The sequence below is a fragment of the Ursus maritimus genome, unplaced genomic scaffold (assembly GCF_017311325.1).
Source record: "Ursus maritimus isolate PB19 unplaced genomic scaffold, ASM1731132v1 scaffold_31, whole genome shotgun sequence".
Taxonomy (NCBI): domain Eukaryota; kingdom Metazoa; phylum Chordata; class Mammalia; order Carnivora; family Ursidae; genus Ursus; species Ursus maritimus.
The window spans coordinates 12,202,738-12,217,922 of NW_024425675.1; the positions used below are offsets into that span (position 1 = coordinate 12,202,738).

At 44.6% G+C, this 15,185-nt stretch overlaps 1 protein-coding gene across 2 annotated transcripts in view; it reads left to right on the top strand.

Moving 5' to 3' along the window:
- The first annotated feature begins 4,382 nt into the window (after nt 1-4,382).
- The window catches only part of CUNH10orf67 (chromosome unknown C10orf67 homolog), a 136,757-nt gene continuing 125,954 nt past the window's right edge, over nt 4,383-15,185 (top strand). For both annotated transcript variants that reach the window (XM_040645327.1, XM_040645326.1), the window contains exon 1: nt 4,383-4,500. In XM_040645327.1, coding sequence (XP_040501261.1) covers nt 4,406-4,500 — 95 coding nt within the window. In that variant the 5' untranslated portion in view covers nt 4,383-4,405. The remainder of the gene's footprint in view (nt 4,501-15,185) is intronic.

The window sequence follows — 15,185 nt, forward strand, 5'->3', positions numbered from 1 at the left end:
TTATTTATTTGAGAGAGAGAGAGAGAGAGCACGAGCAAGGAGAGGGAGAAGCAGACTCGCCGCTGAGCAGGGAGCCTGCTGCGGAGCTCGATCCCAGGACCCTGAGATCATGACCTGAGCTGAAGGCAGATGCCTAACCGACTGAGCCAGCCAGGTGCTGCTTGGCTGTGCACCCCTGATCAGGGCATTGTTATAGCAGAACCCATGTAACACATGTCCCTCTGAGCGGACACTGAAGCATTTCTAGGTAAATAATCGGGCATAACAATAACAAGCCCAAATTTCACACTACCGTATTCTCCTATGTCCAATATTCCTCATGAGTTCTCAAAATTGCTAAATTAGAATGCTTTGTACCACATTTCTGAGATGAGTTTGAACTGAAAGACAAGGGAAGGTATTAATGTGGTGATACCAGGAATACTAGTTGAAGAGCCAAGCTAACCATCCAGGCAAAACCTGACCTGGTAGTTCGTTTCGGGGAACGAGTCTAGTCCTCCTGTGGAAGGTCTAAATACTGTATCTTATCAGCTCACTTAGGTTGGGATACAGAGGAATACTCATGTATCCAAAACCACGTGTTTGCTGTCTAGATTAATTCTTTCTTGTGAATCCATGTACCCAAGAATCTGAATTACCTCGTGGCCCTGGAAAAAAGAACAGAGCACTGCACGCTCCTACGTAGGTAATTGATGATAGTCTGATGAATGTTCCACTCCTCATGACAGCAAATCCCTCTGTGGTCTGATGAAATGGAGCCCCCAGAAAAGGTCTTTGGCTCATAAATCCTTATTATTTATTTCACCGATTCTAAGATCCACATCTTTATCATCTTTGGGTGAAATCTTAGATCGCACGAACTATGCTAATTGCCCTTTTATTACTCTCCATCAGACTCCTGCCTTTCCCGAACCACTCACTGCATATTGCAATGTATGCATTGCAGATTTCCTAGGTTATATTCCACGCATGCGCACCCACTATGGTCGGTTGACCAAACGGAGAGAGTGCCAGAAATTTCCCCCAGCAACAGGGTCACAAATCTTGCAGGCGGACTCACTTCTGCAGATGGCTAAGCTCTACCATTTTCTTCACATTTTTATTCATCTTCCTTTTAAACATCTAGACTAGCTCCAAATAGAAGATATCCTTCACTGCGGGGCTCAAGGACATTTGGCAGTAAGCTCCAAATTCCACGTCAAGACTGCTCCTGTCCAGACTCCCATCATGCTTCGCATCTTGGTTTTCAGCTTTAGCACGTGCCAAACACTTACTGATGGATTTTTACAAGAATGGGTGTGTTATGGCATTGCGGCAAAATTTAAGACATTAAAATGATCCAATCGCAGGAGTTTTTCCATACGGGATTTAGTCGCATAACATTGTCCTGGCTAAAGACCTTGCTATTTCCTTTCCCAACCCTTCATTTAAGAACTTTGGTTATGGATGAAGCACAACATAAAACAAGTTTACCTAACAGAGCCTACACCACATAATCATAGATTACAGCTGGTGATAAAAGAAAAATAAGCACTTTACATATGATGACTCCAGAAAGAATTTAAATTACAAACCTAACCTGAAACTTCTTGGCTTTTATTAGACTATAGGACTGATAATATCCATCTGGAATATATAAATTACTACGTTCAGAGTCAGCACTCGACTGGTAATCAAATCCTCATGCTATTTAATCTGAGATGTTATCACTTTTAATAATTGGTAGGTGATCTTTTCAATATAAATACACATTATATTTATACCTGTTTCAAAGAGGCATTTGAAAATTTAAAATCGTGCCATAAATCCTGTTACCTTAAAAAGTAAAAATTATTTTAGCCTAGGAGACATTCAACTTTTCAGAAATGGAAGACTTTAAACAGCGTGTTCCTTAGTTGTGGTTTAGAAAGGAGGAACATACTCCTTGAAGGCCTGGTTAGTATTTGTCTTGTGTCCTACATGAGTTGTGTGCTTTTCTCGCCTTATAGATTACTGCCAACCACCCTGAGAAAAGTTCATTATCCAGTGTTTACCGGTGAGAAAAAAGACGCTCAGAGATATTAAATAACTTGCCCAATGTTCTAAAGCAACCAAATTCCGGGGAGTTTTTCATTCTTTCTCTCTTTCCTTTTTTTTTTTTTTTTAAATGTTTACTCCAGAGCTCATGAGCTTTCACTAAAAACCATCAATTAATTCAACATGTGATTCAAAGAGCCCGGATTTAGTATGACAGATGCTTTGACAGTGCCCAACCCAGTTGTTATTCGGGAGAATATGATCTGAAATGAACAATTTTACAAGGCAGAACACCTGAGAGGTAAGTGTAGGTAACTGACAACAAAAGAAATGTTATGTCGTTAATAGTTTCAAAAACAGTCATGCTCATAACTTGGTCTCCCAGACACTGAAATCTGAAACTCTGTGATATGCTATAGCAAGCCTTCAGACAAAGAGGTTTTGTTCAGTTCGTGTTTTTGTGGGATGGTGTAACTATGCAGTCCATATCAGTCAACAAATGCTGCGCTGAGCTGACCAATGACTCACGAAGTCTACGGTGAAACCTCCCTCCTCAGTTTCAAAATATACACTCGAACTGCATTAGCGAAACAGCCAACAGCTTGTCACGTCTTTTCACTACGTGGCCTGGTTCTAACCAAATTAGGTTTTTAATTTTACCTTGGGGTTTTTCTCTTTATTTAAAAATGTTTACATGCATTGTGGTAAAAAAAAAAATCACTTAAGAAAAGATCATTTATGGGGGCGCCTGGGTGGCTCAGTCGTTAAGCGTCTGCCTTGGGCTCAGGGCGTGATCCCAGCGTTCTGGGATCAAGCCCCGCATCAGGCTTTTCCCCTGGGAGTCTGCTCCTTCCTCTCCTACTCTCCCTGCCTGTGTTCCCTCTCTCACTGGCTGTCTCTCTCTCTGTCAAATAAATAAATAAATAAATAAATAAATAAGATCATTTATTATAGATTTATACATTACTCTCTTTTAAAATACTTTTTGATTATATGATAAAATTTCCCTCAAGAGACTTATAAGTTAGATTTTGAAAACAAAAATCTGTGTAGAGTAAAAGTAACTTTTTCTTCTCTCTTCAACTTCTCAAAGTAAAACAGACCTTTACAAAAGATCATGTTGGCATTGGTTACAGGTTTTTTTTTCTTTTTTTGGTATTTGGGGCCATACATCTTTGTCTTTAAATATAAGAGTTGTGGGCACCTGGATGGCTCAGTCAGTTAAGTGTCTCTGCCTTCCACTGGTCCTGGGATCCAGGCCTGCGTCAGGCACCCTACTCAGCAGGGACTCGGCTTCTCCCTCTAACTCTCCCCTCGGCTCATGATCTCTCTCTCTCTTGGATAAATAAAATCTTTATTTTAAATACATACATACATACATAGTTGTGTTAATGTTACAGTAATTTCCTTTTTATATTCTGAGCTTCCAATAACTAACTTCGTTTTCACATAAGAGAGAAAATCTTTTGTTTTCCTGTAGACCATATTTTGAAATGCAAATATGGTATATACTTAGTCCTAAAACCAGCAAATGACATACCGATGATGTTAGAAAAGATAGTTCACCATTGTCAATACATGATACATAATATGAACCGTGTCATTATTACACAGTTTCTCTTACTATTGTAGAAACTTCGTAAAAATAAATCCCACGCTACACTGTATAGCTTAAAACTTGACGCCTGAATTCTGACCTTCATATTAAATAGAATTGTAGGCCGTTTAATCTCTGCAAAGAATATTTTTTTTTTTTGGTCCATGAAACGCCTACATCTGTGGTCAACTGGCAGGTGTAGGCAATTCCTCAGGCCGCCCGCTTCCTCCTTACTTTGGCACCGCTCTGGAGCCCAGGCTCAACATGCCCTAAGCGTGGTTGGTTATTACAGGGGTGCACTACCCTTCCTCCTCCCTGAGGCTGCCCTCTAGCACCGGGCGGAAGGCCACGAAGGCGAGGGTCGCCGAGCTTCGGCTCTAACCTGGCGTGGGGAGGGGTGTTGGTGTGAAAAAGAAGGCGCTCTGAGTGCGCGGGCCTGGAGGGAGGCTGAGCGCAGAGGCGCGGGAGAAGAGAAGGCGAGGAGAGCTTGGGGCGTGCGGGGCCCTCGCAGGGGTGTCTAGACCGGTCCAGTTTTCGTGGAGGACATTTCAGCGGCGGCCTGGCCCGTGGGCGTCCGGGACAGAGCGCGCCGGTCGGGGAGCCCTGGGGCAGGCGGGCAGTGGAAGCTGCCCCCTCTGGGTCCGCCGCAACCCCGCCTGCCGGCCGCTTCCCGCGCTCCGCCCGCCCCTAGGGGTCGCCATAGCAACGGACGCCGGGTTCTGGACTCCCAGCTTCCCCGAGCCCGCAGCTCCGCGGGAGGCGCCCGGCCCCAGCGGCCAGCCCCGGGCTCCGATGGAGAGAGAGGATGGCGCGTCCAAGACCGAGGAGTGCCGGAAGATCCTCGAGAACCTCGAGTCGACTATTGAACAATTCCGGTTCAGCCCCAGGTGACCCGCGCGAGCCGCCGCGCCCCGCGCAGCGCCACCTCCCATTCGCTCGGTCCCGCGGCGCCACGCGCCCTTTTCCCGAGCCTCCCGCCGCTCCGGGCCCCGGGCCGGCTGACTTGATTTCCTAAGTGTATTCACATAAACTGAGAACACGGACTCCGGAGCCAGAGTGCCTGGGTTCAAATCCTACGGGGCCCCTGAGTTGGGCGAGTTACTTAAAAACTTCTGTCGCAGTTACCTCGTGGGGAAACAGCAGTTCAGAGCGAACAGGAAATGAGCGCGTCTGCGTACCGTGTTTCTAAGGGCGCCGTACATATATACACATAGTACCGCGTAGATGTTTGCCAACGTCATTGTTATCCCTTGATCCTTTCTTTACATTTCCTCCCTTTCATCATCCTTTGCCCCCTGTGCCCACAGTTTGTTCGAATCATGTAGAGCTGATGCGTCTAGAAAAAAAGTGTTTTTCCTTCCAAAAACGTTTTAAAATCAGTAAGCGGCCAGCACTAGGTTCGCTACTGTGCAAGCACTTAGAATTCCCTAAGTCAAGGGCTTCATGGTGCCAGGTAGGCTGGCTTAGAGAGGCAAGCCCCGCACACGAGGCTTCAGAGGGAGAAGAAAGGACCAGCGTGGTACAGGCCCCATGGTGGGGACTGACCCAGGGAGACGGTGCTGCCAGCTCAGCGTAAGTGGGTGCATTTGTGAAAGTAGATCAGGGTAGACCCGGGACCTGGTTTATTGGTGGTTGTGGAAAGCACATATTGGCAGTGGCCCATAGTAACACCATGGGCACGGTGTCTAACCTGTTCTGCTTGTTTACTGATAGGAATGACTTCCTGCCCCGGATTCCTTGGCATTGCCTGGTGTGGAGCTCTCCAGCAAAGCACACCGGCTGCGCTCCGTGGGCAATACGACAGTGCCAGGTGCTCAGTTAATGCACGGTGCCTGAACAAAGGAACCACTGATGCCAACGTTAATCTCTCTTCCCCCACAGTGCTAGGGGGGCCGTGTTGGTGCTCTGCTAGGAGTGGGAGAGGCTGGAGTAAGGACTGCAGTCCTGGGTTTCGGCCGAGTTTGGCACTGGGCAAGCAGCAATCTACAAACCGACCGAAGGCCCGCCTTTGTCAAGTTTACATTCTAGTCAGGAAACCAACGATAAGCAAGCGAACTATGTAATAAAGAAGTTAGTGGTAGGTGCTAAGGAAGGAACAGCAGGGAGGGAGCAGAGGAACTGGTATGTGGAGCAGGGAAGTGGATTGTAATTATAGATACTGTGGTGAGGAAAGCTTCTCGGAGATGATGTTGGGGTGCAGACCTGCAGGAACCATGCCGATCTATCAGGGAACAAAGTGTTCCAGCGAAAGAACAGGAAGCAGGAAGGGGTGGGCCTGGGTGTCTCAGGCCCAGCAAGGAGCCCTGTGTGGCTGGAGTAGAGGGAGAAGGGGAGAGCAGCGGAGAGGTCAGAGGTAAGGGGACAGTGCCAGACAGTGGCAATGACTAGGTGTCCTAGGGTTTAACTCAATTCTGACGCTCTGCCACCTAGAGACAGCATCAGAGCCCCCAAGACTGCCCCCCCTTCAGATGCCAATTGCAAATCCAGGTTGATACTTGTGCTTCTGACCGGTCAGCCTGAAGTTAGAGGTTCCTATAACCCCTGCCGGGGGTTCAGTTCATTTGCTAGAGCCACTCCAAGAACTCAGAAAACCAATTGGGTGACTGGTTAATTACAAAGAATATTAAAGGATACAAATGAATGGCCAGATAAAGAGATCCTTAGGGTGAGGTCTTGAAGTGTCTGGAGCACAGAAGCTTCTGTCCCTATGGAATTTGGAGTGCGACACCCTCCTGGCACCTGGATGTGTTCACCCACTCAGAACTTCGCTGAAACTTGTAGTTCAGGGGTTTTTATGGAGACTTCATCACACAGCCCAAATGGGTGAAGTCATTGGCCTTTGGTGATTGGGTCTACCTCCTGCCCCTCCAGAGGTGGATGTGGGAGTGGGACTGACAGGTCCCACCCTCTAATTATGGTTGGTTTCCCTGGCAACCAGCCTCCATCCTTAGGGGCTTTCCAAAAGTGCCCCCAGTAACATCAGCTCAGACCTGGTTCAAAGGAGTTTGTTATGAATTACAAAGACCCACAGTTCACCTTTTTTCCACACTGAGACTATTTCAGGAACTGAGGACAAAATACCAAATATAACAAAAGATGATCCCATTGCTCACGTCACTTAGGAAATTCCAGCGGTCTTGGGTGCTTTGAGGCAGGAACCGTGGATAAAGACCAAAATATATATTTCGTATTATAAATCACACTATCAAAGATGGGAAGGGGGATTGGTGCAGAGGGATGATTTGATATGATTAATCTTTCAACAGAATGACATTGACTGCTGTTTTGATAATAAATTATAATGGAGATAAGGGCTGAAACAGAGAAACCAGTTAGGAGATGGGGGAAAAATAATTTTTCCTTTGTCCTTATAGGTTCTTGGATGAGACCAACCTCATAATAAAAGACAGATTAATAGGAGAAGAACAAAATAGAAGTTTAATAGCATGTATGCCTCTTGTATACATGGGACATACCCAGGAAAACTGAGTAACTAACTCCCCAAAATGGCTCAAGCCACCACCTTAAATACCATACCCTCACCTAAAGACAAAGGATGGGGATTGGATGGGGGGCGGGGAGTGAGTTATGGAAGGTTGCCAGGAAAAGCACAGTAAGCAAAAGTATGGCTGTTATGCAGATTTAAATTGGTGCCTTCTTTATTGATAAGGTTCTCCTGTGATTTACTCATCCTTTTCTTCCTGGTATAGAGAGGGAGACCCTTACAAATGGGGATATCCTTTATAAATGTAAGTTTCTCTTCCAAAAGAGTAACTTCCACTTTGTTTTCAGAACTTCTCTGGTGTCTGCAGTTCTCAATTAGCTCAAAATAATCCTTGTGCCAAAGAGACATATTTTGGGGTGCCATATTCTGCTTCCCTTCAAGTCAGATGTTCAGAAGAGAGGTCCAGCCTGGCCATATCAATTTGGGAGTAATTAGTACAAAAATGGATGTAGGGGTGGGGGACTTGGTGAGATCACCTAGGAAGTGGGAGTTACAAAGAGGGGTCTCTTTGAGCCTGAGGCACCTCACACTTATGTGTTCTTTGAAGAGGAAAAGAGGGAAGAAATGTTTTCCTTATTTAAGATGGAGCAGCACACCATAGTGAAAGTTTAGTGCACCTAATACCATTTTCTTTGACTAATTCGTCAATAAGCATTTGTTAGGATAGACTATTCTAGGATCCAGTGCGAAGTGTCATTGCATTCTATTAATAAATATTCATGGGTCTGTTTGCTATACTAAATTTACATGTTAATTTTCTATCTAGTTTATTCAAAAAACATAATTGTCATCCTTCCAAGACTATATTTTATGCATAACAACTAAGCCATTATTCAGAAATCGAATTGCTGAGACTATAAATAAGGGCTGTGTAGGAACCACTTAGCTAATTTGTTGTGATGTGGGTTTCCATTCTAGGCAAGGAGGTTGCCATTTAAAATCGGAGACATTTGGAATTTGACAGGAAACTGAAGAATGAACCTTCATGTTTCACTTAGATTCTGAGTGAGCCTGATCTTTCTGAGTCAGTTATACAAAAATTTAAGGCTCAAGGGACCTCAGAACCATGAGCCTATTCTCCCTAGGGATGGAGAATTGAGATCTCTCCCTTCAGGCTTATGATTTTAGAAGAGCTCTCGCCTCTCTACAAACCTCGCTTTCTACATCTTTGAAACCAGAAAGTCAGTCTCTCTCTTATGAGATTATTGGGAGGATGACCTGAAGGGAAAATGTGTAACAGCGTATATCTCAACAAACCCCATGGGACAAGTTAAGCACTCAATAAATAGGGCTTAATGTAATTTTTAGACACTCTGTAGGAGGTATCTATAACGTTTTTGGACTTGATTTTAAAGCATTGTATTTTAGTGTTATAATATTATGTACAGAAGGAATAACTGAAAACATTATTCCAAGTTTTTAAATCATATCCTGAAACTATATATATTTGGGTTGTTTATTTTTAATACTTTTAACTTATTTTTTCCAGCTTTATTGAGATATAATTGACATGGTAACATTATATCTTCGTAATAGCTACCCACAGTTCAAAAATCTACTGCCCACAATAGATTTTCTGCTTAAAATGGAGAATAGAGAACATACATGTTCAAGCTTAATGAAAAATGAAGTTGAATAGTTAAAAGGAGCTGCTTGGCACCGGGGAGGGTAAAGGATTGCATTTCTAGACAGGGAGACTGAGCATTGAAGGTCTGTTCAATATGCATGCAGTGTTCTAGAATATAAAGAAATAGGTTAGGGACCGTTTGTATTTATTATGACGATATAGCGCTCAGGATCGAGACAGGAAGCAGAAACCTCACCAGTATTTGATGGGGGAACATTTCCTGCTCCTTATTAAATATTAAGAAGCATTCAAAAAAAGGGGAAGCATTTTTAACTAGTAAAAGGCAGTAAAAGTGGTAATAGAAGACTCTAAGCAGTCTTGTAATAGCAAACGCGGAATGGAGCTGTGATCCCAAAGGCAGAGGAAGAATAAACAAGAAAGGAAGTAAGAACTTAGAAGACCCTCACTCCCCTTCACTCCCGACCCTCACTCCCACCACCATCCAAGGCGGAGATTAAGACCTCTTGGGAGAGGACACGGCTGGTGGCAGAGAAACTAGTCAGAGGGCGCTGGCCAGAGCTGGTCCATGGGGATGGCTTGTTGAGGGGCTGAAAGATGCAGGCAGGCTGAGTTCTTCACCCTGCTGGGAGATCCAAATCTTCATTCCTGAAGGTTCTGAGTTCTCAAAAATAACCTCGTTGGGGCGCCTGGCTGGCTCAGTCGGTGGAGCATGCGACTCTTGATCTCGGGGTTGTGAGTTCGAGCCCCATATTGGGTGTAGAGATTACTTAAAATCTTTAAAAATAAATTTAAAAAAATTCCCCCTACTCTTCAGGCTCTTGGCTGAGAGTCCCTGTAAAAAAAGATTAGCAGGAGAAACACAAAGAGAAGTGTAATAACATGTATACCTCCTGTATACACGGAAGATACCCAGGAAAATTTAGTAACTCCCCAAAATGGCCCAAGCTACCACCTTAAATACCATCTCCACCTAAAGGCAAAGGAAGATGTTAGAGGGGGAGGGGGAAGCCATTATGGGAGGTTGTCAAGCAAAGCACAGTGAAGGAGGGCACGGTGGTTATGCAGATCTAAGTCTTTGCCTCATCCGTTGTTAAATTTCTAGAGATTTTGTCATCCACTCTTCCTGGTTCAGCCAGGAAGACACCCTTAAAAATGGAGAAAGCCCTTATAAATATAAACGCCCCTTACAAAAGGGCAACTTCTACTCTGTTTTCAGAGCTTCTCGTATGCCTTATAGTCCTTAAAAATAACTCAAGACAATCCTTATGCCAAAGAGGCATATTTTAGCCTGGCAAATTCTGCTCCCTTACAGCATTGTGGGGAGCAAAATGGAGTCTCTCATGTCAAGCAGGGGCCTCTGTCAAGCAGTGACGCGAGCCCTTAAGGTACTGCAGCTAGGAGATATGGCCGCGACCAACATCAGCTGACCCCAGAGGAGGTCTGCAGAGACCCACAACTGATTAGATCCCTTTTAAAAGAAAAGGATTTGGGCAGCATACTGTGAGACTCATCAGACCTGACCCCTCTATGTCTGACCACATAAAAAAGGCAGCTGCCGCCAAAGACTGCCTGATGGATCTCCGAACAGAACCGAGAGCCTTCCCTGCTTGACCATCAGAAGCAGTCAGTGCGGAGAGCTGACCCCGACCCGACGGAGGCCTTATCTCAGCTGCGCCCCCACAGACTGACTTCGAATTTGGTTCGTTCACTTCTTGCACCCTCTGTTTTCCTGTTTGTTGTCTTGGCTCGTGTTCTGTCCTGCTCTGCGCGCTGTGTAAGAAGCCACGTTTAATCACATGGTGAAATGTCATTGAGTTTGGAATCCTGAACCTGCTTTATCATTGTGATTTAAGTTTGCTTTATGATTGAATAAAACTGACACTGGGGAAAGGCACAACTCCTGTGTGCACCTTCATAGCATGCTCAGGACAAGCATGGAAATGCTAAGAAGCACCCCAGAGAATCCCGTGGGTTCCAGACATAGTCTTCATTGACTCCATTGTATACCAACAACCCACTTGCTTCTTCGTAGTCCGAATCAACGACTTCAGCCAGACCTCATTCTCTGTCTTCTGGGTCAATGGCCAAAGGATCACCAAGTGGCCGGGGATCAGTTCAATTAAATCTCATCTAATTCAGTGGAACTATAGTTGTGTTTCTGGGTGGAAGTATTCTTCTCCAGAGAACTAAGACCTCCAAGCCAACAGATCATAAAATTGCCGGGACAAGAAGCAAAAGTTTTGGGAGTGGGTTATTAGGTATAATAGTGAGAGGAGCCACTTCCCTCTGTCTCTAGGTTCCGGACCTATGGCCATGGGACAGAAAGCACCACATACTGATTCAAAGCGTGGACTGCACCCTGGAAGACAGAAACACATCCTCTCATCCATCTGTCTCACAACTGCCATCAGCGAACCTACAGTGAGCTAGCTCACCCTTCCATTAGGCTAGCCACTACTGGGTGACGGGATATGTGACAAGAGCAGTCATGTCCATAGGCGTGAGCCCATCGCTGCACTTCTTTTGCTAAGAAATGAGTGCCTTTATCCGAAGTGATTAGGTGCACAATGTCATGATGGTGGCTAAGGCATTTTGTAACGGATGACGGTTCTGGCAGACACATCATGGTCAGGGAATACAAATCCGTATCCAGAATACGTGTGTCTGTCGCAGTGAGGATGATGGAAGAGGTTTAGTGTTACCAGGCTATCATTAGGTGGCTGGTTTTCCCCACTGGTTAATACTGGCGTATTAGGGACTCACTACTGATCTCTGTTGTTGGCTGGTGAGGCACTCCATGCTTGGGGCAGCCAGGCCAACCTCGGTAAGGGGAAGTCCATGTTGTTGAACTCCATCCCTGCTGCCATAGCCATTTCGTTCAAGGGCTGTCGAACGAGCGCTGGGATGATTGCAGAAACCGCTGTCCACAGAGTGTGTCCTTTTACCTACTCGATCGTTGAACACTTTCTCTGTGGTGGATGCCCTTTGGTGAGCATTCACATGGGGCACAAGTATCTTTATAGCCTGTGCCCATTCTTTTTTTTTTTTTTTTTTAGAGAGCATGAGTGGGGGGAGGGGCAAAGGGAGAGGGAGAGAGAGAATCTCAAGCAGACTCTGCATTGAGCAGCGGAGCCCGACGCGGGGCTCAGTCTCAAGACCCTGAGATCTTGACCTGAGCTAAAATCAAGAGTTGGACCTACTAAGCCAAATGGGTGCCCCTAGCCTGTGCCCTTTCTCAAAGGGTCATCCACAGAACTCTTCCCCAGACTTTTTCTTGTCACCGATCACTCAGTCTTCTTCCTTGCAAGTGCCTGTCCGTTATCCAGTTAAAACTTAATTAATACGGATATGCAGTTCTGGCTAGCTCTCATCCAGAAAAAGCAAACAAGCGAATGTCCTACTTCCATTCTATTCAGTCCTTCTCGGCTGTCCTTCAAGGTCATCTCTGAGCCTGCCTGTAGGACTCTAGGTATCCCCTTCTGACGGTAGCACCCTCGGTTAATCTGAGTCTTTTCTTCCTCAGTCGACTGCTCATACAGAACTTCCCATGAGGCTGTAACTATGAACGGGGTGGGGGGACTGGGGGAGGGGTGGAGGAGGCAACGGAACTGGAGCTACGGGCTCCTGGAAGTGTGTTTCCTTTTGCTTGAGCCTGGTCTCTGACGTCACTTTCGTCTTACAGACTGAAGCTGCTCGGGCCCAATTTTATGGTTTGGAGGGTCAGATAAACCCGAATTTATCATGGCAAACTCAGGCCTGATGACGCGTGTGTCTGCATTCAGTCTTTTCCAGGCTCCATAGCAAGCCAGGGCTATTGCTCAAAAGGATAATAGTCATCTATACACGAAGGCCTAAGATTTGCTCTAAAACCCTAGACGTCTCTGCTGTGACTTTCTTCCTGGTGCTTGCTGGAGGATCCCAGCTCATCCCTCTATTTGTCACAGACAAATAGTGCCGTTGTCTGCTGGATCAGAACGTCCAAGTGGGAGAGCAGCTCGCACTGTCGTCTAGATTTCTTTTATTCCAGGCTCCCATAAAAACCGGCAGCCTTCCCTGGGACTTGGAGAATAGGTTCAAGTAGCACACACAGATGTTCATTGTTCATTAAGGCCTAAACTCTCGACAGTTCTTACTGGTTGAAATTGGTGAAATTCGAGCTTGCTTGAAGAATGCATATGACTTTTAAAAAATAATTGACTTTGAAATAACTTCGAATCTACAGAAAAGTTGCTGGAACAGCAAAGATCTCCCATATCCCCTTCACCTAGATTTTTCAATTCTTAACATTTTAGCTTGTTTTTCCTTTCTCTCTCCCCCACTCCTCCTTGTCCCCTTCCCTTTGTGCACATTCACACACACAAAAACTCATACACTCATTAGTCTTTCTAGAACATTCTGAGAGCAAGGTATAGAATTGGTGCCCATCACTGCTAAGCATTACAGTGTGTTTTTCCTAAAATGCATATTCTCCTGTGTAACTAGCATACAGCTCTCACAATCAGGAAGCCAACATTTTAGCCCAGCACTACAATGGGCCCCTTCAAGTTGTGCCAAGTGCACCGACAATAACTTTTTTCCTTTCTGGTCCAGGAGCCTATCTGGGAGAATATGTTGCATTTAGCTCTCCTGGTCCTTCAGGCACATTCGGTATAGAAGACTTCCTTAGCCTCTCCCTGTCCTTTCTGTCCTTGACACTTTTGAAAAGTATAGACTTTAGATTCTGTAGGATGTCCAGCTCTACCTGCTGTTTTCTTGTAACCAGTCTCAGGCTATGCATTCTTGGGAGGAATGCCATGGAAACGGAGACGTGCTCTTTTCAGGGCATCCACTTTAGAAGACATGGGATCTATCCATTTCCCTGTTGGTGCTTTAACCTTGACCTCGTTGGGGTGGTGTCTGCCAGGGTTCTCTAGCATAAATTTACCATTCTTCCCCTTGTAATAAATTATTATTTTGTGAGTAGGTATTACGAAATCTCCTTTTCCTTTCTTTCCCCCTAACTTCATTGAGATATAATTGACACATGACATTGTGTACGTTTCAGGGGTATGATGTGATGACTTGATATTTGTATATATTGTAAAATAGTTACCACAAGAAGGTTAGTTAACTCATCCATCACCTCACATAGTTATTTTTGTGTGTGTGGGTGTGAGAGAGAGTTTAAGATTTACTGTCTTAAACATTTACTCTCTTAGCAACATTCAAGTACGGTACAGTAATGGTGACTGTAACCACCATGCTGTACATTAGCTCCTGGAACTTATTTCTCTCATAACTGGCCCTTTGTACCTTTTGCCAACATCTCCCCATTTCCCCAGCCCTCAGCCTCTGCAACCACCAATCGACTCTCTGTTTCTATGAGTTTGGCTTTTTTAGATTCCACTTATATATAAGTGAGATCATACAATATTTGTCTTCCTCTAACTTATTTTGCTTAGTATAATGGCCTCGGTGTTCACCTATGTTATCACAAATGGCAGGATTTCCTTCCTTTTTTATGGTGGAAGAATATTCCATTGTGTATAAACATTACATTTTCTTTATCCATTTATCCATTAATGGGCACTTAGGTTACTTCCATGCCTTGGCTATTTTGAATAAGGTTTCAGTGAACCTGGGGGTGTAAATATTGAGATAATGACTTAATTTCCTTTGGATATATACTCAGAAATGGGATTGCCAGTACAAAAAGTATTCTATTTTTAATTTCTTGAAAAAATTTCCTTTTCTTAATCAAAATTCCACTGGCCAGGCTTACCTGTCATTGATGACTCCCACCTTAATGAGTCACCTCTGTGGTGCTTGCTAGATGCTGATGCTCTATTTTCCTCATTTTTTTTTTACATTTATTACATTTATGTATGCCGTCTCCCAATCATGCTGGTTCTGTGCTGCTGCTCCTGTTTCTCACTACCCTACTACATTCTTGACTACAAGACCTGTTGGCCTTTGCCTCTGCATGGCTCCCAACCTTTCTCATCATGGAGAAATTCACTCATGTCATTGACCGCCATGTTGATTCCTCCACTCTGGCAAGGGAATGGAATGGAATGGAAGGAATAGGAAGATGGAAAAGAAAGTGACTACAGATGGTTTTAATATGTGGAACTGCGGGGAGACTGTATCTTAGGCTGAGGGTACTGCCCAGGTACAGATATATTTTGAGAATATTTAATATATGAGTATGGTACACTGGGTATATGTAACGAGTGATGAGTTTACCACTGCCTCAAAATATATAACATATTTTTGTTTACTTGTTTACTGGTTGTCTCTCCCTTTAGAATGTAAGTTCTGTGAGAACAAAGACTTTAACTTGTCTACTCCTGTTATCTTTGGTACCATAAACAGTGCCTGGCAAACAGTAGGTACTCAGTTATTCTTTGTTAAATGCATGAAGCTCAGACAAGGAGTTTGCACCCATATTTTGGAGGTTGGAATAAGAAGACTGAATTTAATTCTCTTGGACAAGGGAA